Source organism: Colias philodice, chromosome 6 (assembly GCF_061535455.1).
Source record: "Colias philodice isolate Cphi_HAF_F1 chromosome 6, ilColPhil1 Martin Lab GWU primary, whole genome shotgun sequence".
Taxonomy (NCBI): Eukaryota; Metazoa; Arthropoda; class Insecta; order Lepidoptera; family Pieridae; genus Colias; species Colias philodice.
In genome coordinates, this window is record NC_143091.1 from 4,070,407 (window position 1) to 4,084,260 (window position 13,854).

The 13,854-nt window shown below is 36.6% G+C and overlaps 1 protein-coding gene across 2 annotated transcripts in view; it reads right to left on the bottom strand.

The window, feature by feature from the left end:
- The window catches only part of Asap (ArfGAP domain of ASAP), a 52,335-nt gene that overhangs the window by 3,672 nt on the left and 34,809 nt on the right, over positions 1-13,854 (bottom strand). Inside the window, exons 6-16 of one of the 2 annotated variants that reach the window (XM_089696209.1) lie at positions 13,542-13,803; positions 11,942-12,166; positions 8,222-8,444; positions 6,616-6,796; positions 6,056-6,247; positions 5,682-5,771; positions 5,382-5,501; positions 4,494-4,686; positions 3,756-3,857; positions 2,532-2,638; positions 229-378 (exon numbers count right to left, since the gene is read on the bottom strand). In XM_089696209.1, the coding sequence (XP_089552335.1) occupies positions 229-378; positions 2,532-2,638; positions 3,756-3,857; positions 4,494-4,686; positions 5,382-5,501; positions 5,682-5,771; positions 6,056-6,247; positions 6,616-6,796; positions 8,222-8,444; positions 11,942-12,166; positions 13,542-13,803 (1,845 nt within the window). Of the gene's footprint in view, positions 1-228; positions 379-2,531; positions 2,639-3,755; positions 3,858-4,493; positions 4,699-5,381; positions 5,502-5,681; positions 5,772-6,055; positions 6,248-6,615; positions 6,797-8,221; positions 8,445-11,941; positions 12,167-13,541; positions 13,804-13,854 lie in introns of both variants that reach the window. The other variant, XM_089696208.1, reaches the window with a different exon arrangement.

The following is a 13,854-nucleotide window of genomic DNA, read 5'->3' on the forward strand; positions in this document are numbered from 1 at the left end:
CCATTACAGAGCCTAGCTATTATTTATGCCTAAAGTTGACTTTTGTTAGGGAGTGAACCTTCTGTACGTAGTACTATCTTAATATATATAAATCTCGTGTCACAATGTTTGTCCTCAATGGAATCCTAAACAACTTAAGCGATTATAATAAAATTCGCACACCATGTGCAGTTTAAACATGTAGGTACGCATGCGAACCACTAGTTATATTATATTGTATGCCGTTACCATGGTGATGGAGGCGGAGGGCGAGCGCGAGTGCACACTGGACGTGTCGGACACGTCCAGCGAGCGGCTGTCCGAGTGCGAGCGCCGCGAGCGCGGGCACAGCGCGTCCAGCTCGCACAACTCCAGCGACGAGTCTTGACTAGAACATTCCTGGAAGGTACAATCGTTGTTAGACGCGTAAATATAGCGGATTGGCAAGGGTACAACATCTTGCTGACATCACTAACGACTGAATATTCGGTGTTTCAATCAATGTTTAGAGAAAATGTATTGAGATATTAAACAACCATCTAAACCAATACGAAACATTATTTCAATGATTACAATATTGTAACGATGGAACTTTTTTTGTTGAATTTGATATTTCGTATTACTGTTTCAATAGATGGCGCGGTGTGTCCTTTAGACATATAAAACTGAAAGAATCTAGAATAAATTCGATTGCTCTGGCGGGATCACAGGCCGAATTGGTGTGAAGGACCTGCGTCCTTCCTTGTCTTAAAAAAAATTCGATCACGATACGGGATTCGAATGAGGATTCGATTTTTTTTTAATTCACATTTATATGAAGCATTTGAAAGCCATAAAACTAAAACATCAAATTCAAAATCTTTTTTTTTTTTCAGATTCGTTGACCACATTTTCACTAAAAGTGAATAAATTTTTGGAAATTCTTATGAAAGATTTTTTTGACAATAAGTATTATTAATGTGTGCAAGACGTTGTGCCCAATAAGAAAAAATAAAAAATTGAACTTTTATCATATTTTATGCCTATATGATTTAATATTTTTTAAGCCTGATTGTTTAAGCTCATCTAAGAGTAAGCGTTCTAAGAGAAGTCGGATGAGATTGAAATTTTAAATCCTTCTGTTAAGAAAATATATTAATCAAATAAATTAAAATAATAAAATTGTTAAAATTACTCATTTCCAAATATGTATTTATCTGTACGACATGCAATCACACACTATAGTGTTAATAATAAACCACAAAAACTCTTCACAATGTGTTGTTAAACTTTAATATTTGTTACAATAGAATCTACGTGAAAACAACTTCGTGACTACAATGTTCATCTAAACAGGATTCTTATCGGGAGATAATAGCTAAAAGCTAATGTGCATGCATTAATATATCCATAAAATAAGCATTATATTCCTAACAAATGCACATTTTATGGGGATGGATAGTTATTGTCAGAGATTTTCAAGAAACAAAAATGTTCTAATTTTTATATAAGTACTTAAATATCGGATGATCGAAACCTGCCAATAAAAACGCTTTGAAATCATAGAGCTTTTGGAATTTGGAAAAATTACGTTTTATTTGATAGATAGAATGTTTGGTCTACCTTTTTTAAGGTAGATATTATTAAGAATTTTTTTGCCATAAACAAAATAAACAAATAAACAGCTCGAAATTCTCTGAACACAGACAAATCACGGGAAGTGAAAATAAACAAGGGTAAGCGATTAATTACACTAAAGCTCTCTCATTTTTACCCTTCTCAGTTTCACTTTGTCAGCCTTTTCCTGTAGCAATCTATTTTTCTTCTGAAGAAAAAAAAACAAATATACCCTGTACTTCATATAATATAGAATATGATGTGACAAAATCATCCACAATCCTTTTGATAATTAATTTAATACAGAGATACAATTTATGCAAAAATCAAATCATGCCATCCTTGTCTTTTTCGATATGACAAACAGAGTGGGCACTTGCTTCTCCACGTTTATCGGGGTTTTGAGTAAATATATTTTCACGAATTATTATATCTATCTACATGTTATACATGAATAATATAAGTATACTAAAAGTGTTACATATTCTATATTTGTAATACATATTATAATGTTATGGTTGTCTAGTGGTTTTGGGTGAGGAAATGTTTTGATATGGTCTTATGAAAAGATTTTATTTCTAAGTCATCAATGTTATGATTTTCTAAGAGGTGTACTATTAACACACAATATCACTCAATACAATATTATGATATTTTTGTACGAAATGTTGCAAGTACATATTATAATTTGGTGATGCAGATGCCTAAATATATAAAGGGTAAATTTAATTAATAAATATCCGGACCAGGATTAAAATCTTGGATTTTATGTAAGCTTTGGAGTTACTTTATAATAATAAGAATAATAGGTACTTTACAATATTTTAGATTACAATATATCAGTAACGGTATATAAAATTTATTTCCGAAATAAACATTTAAGTTAATACTCCCACGTAATACACCCCACATTATTCTTCAACCCTTTTATATAATATATAAAAAACAATACTAACCTTTCTCGGCGGCGGTGTCGGTTCATCCCTGTGCGCTCCGTTGTGCAGCGAGTTGCCGGGCGGCGGTGTAGGCGGGGGCTGTTGAGGCCTGTGTTTTACTGTACCACCTGAAATTAAGTTATTTTGACGTGATAACGTTTTTAAAATCGTTTTAGTCGGGTGACATGTTCAGAAACTTGTGTCACACCAAAACCTCACGAGCGCGATCGCAGGTATAACGAGAGAGAGACGGACCGATCTCCCGTCTCATCTCGAGCGCTGCCACCAATAAGACGTTATCACGTAAACATCTCGATCGTAAACCTACTTTACAAACAACCATTTTTTTTTAAACCATTGACTAGACGTTTCACAAACATAATTGAGCATACAATTCCAATATTTATCTTCATTCTTTTGTCTTTTAAAAAAATTGTGCGTAAAGTCCGGTCGCGGAGCAGGAAGAATTTCGTACATTAACCTGTTATTACCTGTCACTGTCACTCCCTTGTAAAAATAATGTGTCTTGCTTGCACAGGTGCAATGATTGTAAACCTTTAACCTGAGAGCGTAAGGTTTGTGTTTGCTTGATTGGTGTCAGGTGTTCAATTATGATTTTGTGAATTCAAAATTTATAAGAATAAACCTCAAACTCTTTATGTCCAATCAAAATCCGCCTAAGTCGAAATCGCGTGTTAGACTAACGTATTTCAGTAATATTGTACATAGTAAATTATTTTTTGAAAAATAAGGTCATAAAGAAGTTTTTTTCTTATGTGTGTACACGCACACTTTTTTTATATAATATATCGTGGTTATTGAAAAAGTTAAAATGTAACTAACTAAGAAGTATTGTAAATGAATAAAGGACATTTATTTAAGAAATTAGTAAAAAACATTTTCTCCTCCAAATATTTCATGTAAACTGCACTTCATTCAAAAATGTTTGAAAAGAGGTCATTGTACGAAATTATTTCTGCTCCGCGACCGGACTTTAGTTAAGCAACGAAAAAAATCTGTATGGTATTTTATGCAACCAACGTAACTTACTTGTAAAATTTGAAGAATTAAAAACACCTGAAAGTTCTGAACATTGCACGACTCACGTGACGTAATAAAACTGTTATATGCATAGACACATCATTTTGGATGATAGGCGTAATTGGTAAACAGGATCATGTTATTGTCACCATTGTACTTGTTTAATTAGAGATGTAGTAAAAATATAATGATTGTAAGACTCACTGTGTATGGACCGTGTGTCGGCGGAGGGCGAAGGTGAGGGCGTGGAGCGCGGCGCTCCCGGCGGCAAGGGCGCCACACGCTTTTTTAAACTGCCGATATTATCTATAAATGAAATAAAATCTTTAATTACTGTAACTAGTGGTATAAAACAATGTTATTTTTTCGTCACGAGACAGTTAATCGTCGTGGACTTGTATGTGTTTTATTAGAACACTAGCTTCCGCCCACGACTTTGTACGTGCATCCCCGTTTTTTTCCCGTTCCCGCAAGAATTTCGGGAAATCCTTTCTTAGCGGATGCCTACGTCCTAACATCTACCTGCATGCCAAATTTCAGCCCGATACGTCCAGTGGTTTGGGCTGTGCGTTGATAGATCACTATATCAGTCACCTTTGAGTTTTATACATATAGATATTTTCCAATACACTTACGCATTATAAACTTGCATAATATGTAACGTATCATGGCGAAATTAAACGCATATAAATTAAAAAAAAAACTTGATTATTAATGTTGAGCATGTTTGATATTTTGGAATGGTATCCGTCTTACGCTTTTTCGATCAGGTCACGTGTCCTGACGCGAGTTTAAGATTTTATACCCATTACAGAAAAAGTGCTCAACGCCGCTAAAGAAGTTTTCACTTCAATAAAATTGTTTTCCGCGCATTGGATCGTACGATATTCCGCCATTAATTTTGAATCGTGCTGTACTAGCTAGTTTAACTATAACACTCACAGACGTTCGGTTTCCTCGGCAGCGTGGCGGGCGCGCTGGCGGGCGGCGCGTGCAGCGAGTCGCACGTGGACGAGCGCGAGCGCAGCACGGGCGAGTCGCCCCCCGCCCCCGCGCCCGCGCCACCCGCACCCCCTGCGTATGACGGCGGGCGCGAGCGGGGGCACTTCTTCTCGGGCGTCACGCTGCCGTTTTGCTGTGGAAGAAACTATGTTATTGCATTACTGTTAGCATGTGGTTTGCTCTTATAAAACCTGAAAACAAAGAACATGTGTTGTTCCGAAAGGCTATTAATATTTAACAGTTCTATTTGAAGTAAAACTTCTTTATCGGGGTTGGAAAAAATTTAGTGTAACATTTTTTCGTTACGCGTGACATTTTTCCGTTACGCGCCATCTTTTTCTTATCCCTACCACGCGAGATTCAACGTATTTCTGTAAAGTTGCATATTGTAAATTATTTTTGGAAAAATAAGGTCATAAAAAAGTTTCACTTCTTACGTGTGTACAACTAGTACACGCACACATTTTTTTTCATTCTTATTCATTATAATTCATATCATCAATATTAATTTTACACTTTTTAGAAACATTGAATATAGAAATATAAATGATATTCAAATGAAGTAATTTTACAGCAAAACAAATTTTGACAAAAGACAATCATAGATGATAATTCATCCATTTTCCTTGTTTATAATGTTGATAGGTATTTCCCGTTAACTTTAAACATTAAACTTTATTTTTAGTGAGTAATTTATTGATAAACAATTAAATTCCTCTGATTAAATAATTATTTTTCCTCTTATTAAATATATTTTTTGCAAGTATCTACAGTATTTTTTTTTTAATTATTCTGTCTATAAAATTTTAAACATAAATTTGAACTTACCCGTTCATCGATGACAGTGTCGTCGTCTGAGAAGTCAGTAGATCCTTCATCGTGTGATAAATTCCAGTCTATATTGATATTTTCAAATATACTCTTTTCTCTCTTATCCACGCTTTCTAGCTGAAATATAAAAATAATGTTTTGTTATTTCATTTATTTATATAAACTCGCTAATCAAAGTAGTATTTTTATTATGAATTTAAGTAACATTTTAGACACAAAATGGGAAATCAATTCCGGTTGATTTCAATTTTTAAACTTAAACTCAAGCATTTTATAGATCATGTTTTATTCTCTCACCAATTCAAGACACGCCATGTGCCCCAACTGCCTCGCCACCTGCAACGCCGTCCTCCCTTTGACGTCCTTCAGCGTACTATCTGCACCCGCCTTTAAATAAACATATATTTTATTACACACAAAATTTACACAAAAAAACACATAAGAACATAAAAAAATTAAAATTGTGTTTACAAATAGCGTTCTAATCGCTAGATCGTTTACCAACTTAATTATAAGTATTTATATTTTAAGTAATTATGAGTAAAGAGAAACATTTTAGAGAGGGGCAGAGCAGAAATTAAGATAAAAAAAACTTCTATTGCATATGCAGAGGGGAGTAAGCAAAAATTAAGGCCTTACGAAAAAACGAACGTCTATTATCTATACCTTACCTTTAACAATAATTTCATTGGTTCTGTTCGATCAATCGCGGCGCACAGATGCAGCGCGGTCATACCGGACGCGGTCGCTTTATCTAACAGCTGTGAACCGCCATTTTGGACTAGAAAATCGACTATATGTAAACACGATCCGTCGCCGAGCTCTCGTGATATCGCGAGGTGTAGCGCCGTTTCGCCGCAGTCCTGGAAACGTTTGGGAATTGTTATATACAAGGTTATGTCAAGGACAGGGCTATTGATATGAAAGTTTTTGGGCATAATTAATGGGATATGGTGAATTTAATTTTACCCAACCTGAAAGTAATGAGAATGAATGATTTAAGTATTGATTCAGATAACGTTTCTTAGCTGCAGATAATTAAAAATACACATCAACTCACTTGTTTTTACCGTTCCAAAAATACATTTATCATTATTACAAAAAGATCATTTTTTTAACTTTTTCAAAATTTAAGTGCTTTAAAAGTGATTTTACAATATTAATTATTCTTTTTTACAAAATTTCCAAATTTTAAGCGATTTAAAACACTAATATTTAAGCCAAAACATACCGAACTCGGCAGCGTTGCCGCCAAGTCGGCGCCCTCCGCGTGCGCCTGCAGCAAGTTCTGCAGGTGGCCGTTGTTCACCGCGTGCTCCACCTCCGAGAGCCGCTCGGCCTCGTCGCGGCACGTGCGCGCCGCGAACGCGCGGTACACGTACTTCTCGCGGATGAAACGGAGCCTTTCGTCCCTAGTGATAGAGTTCACATTTGATTCAACGTTTATGCTCAACTAATATTATAAAAAGACGTGTGGCACTCGGGGACTGCCGCGGTAAAGCTATTGCATGCTATGCCTTCAAGCCACACCTCCGCGCCCGTCGGAGTGGGTAGCGTGAGGTTTTTCGTTACTAAATTTCTGGATTCGGTCCCTGCGCTCAAGGCCCGCGATAGAAGCTATGCAATAGCTTAAAAGGTGCAGTACGTGCGAGGTACACGTACTTCTCGCGGATGAAACGGAGCCTTTCGTCCCTGGTGATAGAGTTCAGATTTGATTCAACGTTTATGCTCAACTAATATTATAAAAGGTGCAGTACGTGCGAGGTACACGTACTTCTCGCGGATGAAACGGAGCCTTTCGTCCCTGGTGATAGAGTTCAATTTTGATTTAACGTAGGTAGCAATCTATTCTTCTACTTCTTCTGCTATCAATAATATTAAACGAATGCAATGCAATTAATATTACATGTTTATTTTAGTTTGAAAAGTCATTAAATTTGCAACGAATAATTAGGAAAATATTATTTTTCATTATAAATTGATACCTAATAAAAACACAACTTATCTATCACGCAAAGTGCAATTTAGTAGATATCAACTTTTTTTATGTAAGTAACTGGTATGTATTTAGATTTTTTTATGTTTCTATCTTTAAAGAAATAGGAATGTACCTTTCAAGACTAGACTTCCATATTTTAATATAATATAAGATAATACTATCGAGGATTTTGTATTCGCATAACATGTTGACATCTCATTGCAAGGTATGATACAATTTGCTTACTTTATCATGCACGATCAAGTCGTCACTGATTACCTACGCTTTTGTCGTGCGATATGTTATAAAGGTTATCGGTATGCAACATTTATTACAGCGATAATTTACGAAGCAATAAATTGTTAAAATTATAATAAAGTATGTCATGTTGCAATCTACAAAACACACTCAAAATAATTGTCAGGCAAAATTTTCCTGAACGCGCAAAATGATCCTTAATCGAAATAAAGAAAATTTGATCGTAATATTGGACTATTAGTTCTTTATTAATTGTATTAATTTACGAAAGAATGTATCAGGTCCTTTCTGGCGTTTTCTAAATGTTTCGGTAAGTTTTTGAGACTGTCTAAATTTAAAAAAAATTGGTTGTCTGTAAAGTCGGTTTACTGACGATATAGTTGAACGTGACAACGTCCGATTGTGCTTCTTTGTCGCTCGTTTCGCGCTCTCGCTTGCACTTCAAGCCTTACATGGAACGCCTCAGAGCGAGGTAACGCCGCATGAGTCATGTTTTTTCGTGCGTGCAGCCGGCGCTATCGAATCATAAGACGTAGTCACGTCAAAAACTGAGTTGCCCCTAAAAGGTATATTCTACCTTAAAATTTAGTGCATTACTCACATCGTACTCCCGGGCTTCAGTTTCAACCGTTCGTCCAGCGTGTTCTCCATGACGTCATTGAACATCTGATTGCCCATGTGCCTCGCCAATAGTAACTGCGACGTGCTCAATCGGTCCAACGTCAACGACTGTATCCTTGATATATGCACACCCAACTCCCTGTGACTTCCAGAACATTCTATACACACTATTATACCGAAATTCGTCGACAGCCATGTTGGATCTGAAAAAGAACGGACAATGATTAATTAATCGCCTTTTATTTTACTTTCTTTGATGAACGCTTTTATAGAAAACGTTTGAAACTTTTTTTGATTGTTCGTCAAACTTTATTTTTGTACGAGGTGTTGACAAAAGCGCTCTGAATTCTCTTATAAAAGACGGAGCGCGATAATGACAATAGATAATAATGTAGCAAAACCTATAGACTCAATAGAGCTCTTAGACAGGCGTTAATAACCTAGGGGATGGTAAGTACACATTTATCTACACATTATCACAATGTAAATATTTGGTAAGCTATTTAACGTTATATCATTCAACGATTGTTTTAAGCCTCAATAACAAACTTTGTTTACTATAGAATGTAAAAACAATTCCACTATAATCATAAAACGAACATCCCATATGGTTTCTTTCCATATTACAAACCCGTTTCGTACGCAAGTAAAGTTACTTAGAGAAACAGGCTGTCAACACGGAGCACGTCACGTGAAGAAAAAACATCGAAACCTATTTACCTAGTGTTGCGTGCACAATGCATAATGTTATGCAACGATGACTCAAACCACTCAAGTATAATGGAAACAATACTCGCACTTTTTATACGTAATTGAAGATTTACTCTTCGGGCGCCTGTTAATAACTCAATCGTCGGTCAGCTTTTATCTCAAGCAATGTAGGGCTTCTACATGTTTTTGTTTGTAACTTTTGACATTTTATGAGAGTTACAATGAATTCAATGAAGGTAAATAAGGTAGGTAGGTTTTGAATAAAAAAAAAAAAGGTACGGTCTTTCATAAAGCAGTCATTGTTTTGCCCTTAGATTAAGGATTGGTCTCCGCGCGCGCGCTACGACTAGATACCGCCCCACCTAAAAACAATAGCTCTGTCAGTGCGGCAACTCATTTCTGTAGTGTGTGTAAGGCAATTTGTAAAGACGCTAGTGTGTGTGAAGAATTGGGCTGCCAGCTACATAAATTTTACCTCATAAATGGGAAATCTGCCATCTTGGAAAGAAGTTTGAAAAATATTTTTTTTCATCCTGACCTGGCCGGGAATCGAATCCATGAACGATTTGAGTCGCATGACTCAAATCCACTTACGACGCTACTATACTATAGTCACAAAAGTTGTTTAAAAGTAAAAAAGCGGAAATAAAAAAAATAACATAATTATATGAGTCAGTTAAACATGGTTAAACAGAAATAAATTATTGTTATTATACTTTTTTATACATGTGTTAGTAATATTATTGAAAAAAAAAGTTCAAATTATTGCTAAAAGATTTCCTCAACCACGTGTATTTTTTGGATATGCAGTACGGCAACACTGAATGGCGTCGTATTTTCGTAGAAAAAATTTTCGAAGTAAAGGAGAAATTTCGAATAATACTATACTTAGTGATGGTACGTGATCCCAGTGTCTTTCTTATTTTTTGTTGTATTATTTTTAAATAGTTTTATGATACAAATAGGCATTTTACTTCGGATTTTGTTCAAAATCTTTATAAACTATCAGTTCGCCCTCTCCACACAATGCTTGTGACACGACTGGCTTGGGTACGCCGAATTCGGCGTACTATTAGTTGCCGCATTTTTCAAGTACGCCGGCGGTATCTAGTCGTAGCGCGCGCGCGGAGACCAATCCTTAATCTAAGGTTTTGCCCTTTGAATTAAGAAATGTAATGAAAGTATTTAAAAACAATAAACCACCAGATCTATAGAGCCTTTTCTTTCCTCCACTTATACAACTAATTAGTAATTTGACTTTAGCTAGCTACTAAACCCTGTATGAAATGAAATTAATTCATACTGTGGTTTCTTTTTAATTATTCGTATTTAAAGTAGACTAATGAAAAAAATCTATTTACATTAAAGACTTAAACTGTCAGCAAAGTTTCTCATTTATTACGCTTTTGGAAAGTTAAATATGGTCTCAAGACTCGGGTAGTGTTTCATAACTTTAGTTTCAGACGAAATTTCCGTCGGCGTCGGCTATTTGTCTCCTATAATGGTATGTATATTTCATTTAGTTAAGTTTCGCTGTACCTAAGTTCATGAAACTTCATAAAAAATCTTTTTGTTTTAAAAACCAGGCGATTTCGTATCTCCCGAATATTTCTTCGTTTCAATTACAATTCGTATACAAGTAAATTGAGTGCAGGTTCCGCAGGAACAATTGTTACTTCATTCGACATGAAATATCTTGTACAAATTGAAATCTAGATTTGGTAATATTACGAAAACCTAGTTATATTTTACCACTATTTTAAAGCCTTCTTAATTATCAAATGGATCTCATTATCTTGTAATGATGAAAACTAATTAACGAAAACGTAATCTCTACAACTACGTAGTCGGATTCGGAAGTTCTCATTTACGCGATAAAGTCTATTTTAGAAATAACCCAGACGATAAAGTAAATTAATCCTAAAACACTACAATAAACAGTTACAGTGGTAAATCATAATATAATCATCGGAATTTAAAACCATAATCACACTCAAAAAACAACACATAGGCTTTACACATTCCCGAGGGCGGTTCAAGGGGGTATTGAGCCGCCTATAACATCTTCCCGGTCCTGTGACTGTCCTACCCACTTTGGGTAGTCAATAATGAGGCAGGGAAGCCACATAGTCTGGCATATAGCTGCGGGAGCTCTGGTGCGTTCTACGAGAGATCCCGGAGTCCCCGCTACCATGCTTTGGGTTTGGCCGTCGAGGAGGTTTTAGTGGGTAAGAATCCCACATGCTCTCTTTTTCCCCCAAAAGAGAGTATCTTTTGAATATTTCCTCCCCGTTACCAAAAAAAAAGGCTTTACACATTCACAAACAAAATGACCATGAGCGGAGCCGCAGCGTCGGCACACACGACCGCTGAAATATATGAGTTTAAATTGCTCTGTTTTCTTACCGCCCTTTACTATAAGACCCCCGTCAGCATTTGTAATGCCTTTTACCATACACCGATCCGCAACCATTGAGATAATATTACTACGTATGGATGAGACACCACGAACAAAATCTGTGCGCCATTTTTTTGCTCTAACTAAGTTTTAAAAATTATTATCTAGTTAGGTACTTACCGATGAAAAGTTATGTTAGTCACTTTTCAGTTTTCCGTATTATTTGTATTATTTGTGCAATATCGTAACACACACGAAGGCATATTTGATGCGTTTCACTTTAAAACAAATAAAAAATGAGCGTGCAGTTAAGCCATATGGCTTATGTTGAGCGGAACATAAGTGATGTAGGTGGTGTCGTCTCCATATGTATATCTCAATGTCCGCAACAAACATACTTCTTTCAACAACGTAAGTCACACAACACTTACCATTAGTAGACCCGCAGTCACAGCACACTTGGTTGCCCGGCATACACCGGACCGCCCGTATGATCGACCGCTGCAGATCCAACAAGGAATGCCCCGTGTCACCACTTTCACCAGCTTGTTGGTGGAAAGCTCGCATCATACAATACACACCAACACTCACCATTAGTGGACCCGCAGTCACAGCACACTTGGTTGCCCGGCATACACCGCACCGCCCGTATGATCGACCGCTGCAGATCCAACAAGGAATGCCCCGTATCACCACTTTCACCCGCTTGTTGGTGGAAAGCTCTCATCAGCGCGCCCTCCTTGCAGTTCACGAGTACGGACGTCCACGCGCGTTGCTCGTTCTCGTCTTCAGCTTGGAAGTGGTACGTGCGGTTATCTGCGGGTGCGGGCAACGTAATCTTAATACTATTATAAAAGCGAAAGTTTGTAAGTATGGATGTATGGATGTTTGTTACTCTTTCATGTAAATCTACTGAACCGATTACAATGAAACTAGAGGGTAACTTGGATTAACACATAGGATAGGTTTTATCCCGGAAATCCCACGGGAACGGGAACTATGCGAGTTTTCCTTTGAAAACACGGGCAAAGCCGCGGGCGGAAATCTAGTAATTTATATTTTAAGCTATTGCATAGCTTCTATCGCGGGCCTTGAGCGCGGGGACCGAATCCAGAAATTCCGTAACGAAAAAACCTCACGCTCCCCACTCCGACGGGCACGGAGGTGTGGCTTGAAGGCATAGCATGCAATAGCTTTACCGCGGCAGTCCCCGAGTGCCACACGTCTTTTTATTTAATTAAAAAACAAATTTGAATGTATGAAGCTAGTGTAGATAAAGTGCTTGATCTTTAATATTGTAAAGAGATTTTTGTTTTATCCTGAAAAGTTGGATTTCATAAAACCACTTTGTAATAGAAAGCCACCTAACAAAGGGCATCTAGTAATTTAATATGACTTTTTGTAATTAGTGAAATATTTTGCTTACGATAACATTATTATGTACTTGTTAATTGACGTAACCATTAAATGTGATTGTATGGATTGTGAGTGACTAAAAAGTTAATCTAACCGTGATTTATATTCATTATAATATGTCGTATATAATTGTAATAATAGCTCCTTTTATTTTGTCAAGGTAATCGTATACATCTTTAAAATAAAACCAGCATAGTTTCCAAGGCAACTTTGTAAGTACTTAAAATTATTGGAAAACACTACTTGCGAAATTGTTAAAGTTGATGCTATGTGTGGAATTTTGCACGCCTCATAAGCGAAGCGTTGAGGTGGGTACTACTGTCGCTTCGCGCAAAACATCTGATTTTCTTCATATATTATGCTTCCTAAAATGGTGTCCTATATTTTATTTTGTAAACAGGCAAGTATGATAAAAATTAATATCACTACATAACATTGCAGGAAAAGGAATATTGTCCTTCAATCAACGTTTGAAGACATGTGACATTCGCCAATCCCCTTTTGGCTAACGTCATGGCCACGTGACAGTATTTACATTACAAATATTTAATTGACAACGGGTTATTTTCGTTAATCTTAATATATATAAATCTCGTGTCACAATGTTTGTCCTCAATGGACTCCTAAACCACTTAACCGATTATAATAAAATTCGCACACCATGTGCAGTTCAATCCAACTTGAGAGATAGGATAGTTTAAACATGTAGGTACCACGGGCGAAGCCGGGCCGGACCGCTAGTATTTATTTATAACATAGTTTAAAACATACTAACATGAGACTAGATCGAACGCCCTCTTATCTTCCGTGGCCACTTTAATCTGGCATGTCAATAGATTGACCCTGGCTGGCGTTTTGTTTTCGTCCGCGTGAAAGATATCCAAGTATCCTTCTGCTGTGACTCTACACCTTCTTTTCTGCCAGACCCGTCTTACTTTGCCCTCTGATTTCTTTAGGAGGTACCCACTCCGCGTTACTCCATGCTGTTTGTCACCTTGTAGTTGATGCAGTGAATAACCACCTACTGCTGATGCAGCCTGGTAAAATGATAAAAACAATATGGAGTTAAATGTATATCATTATATTGT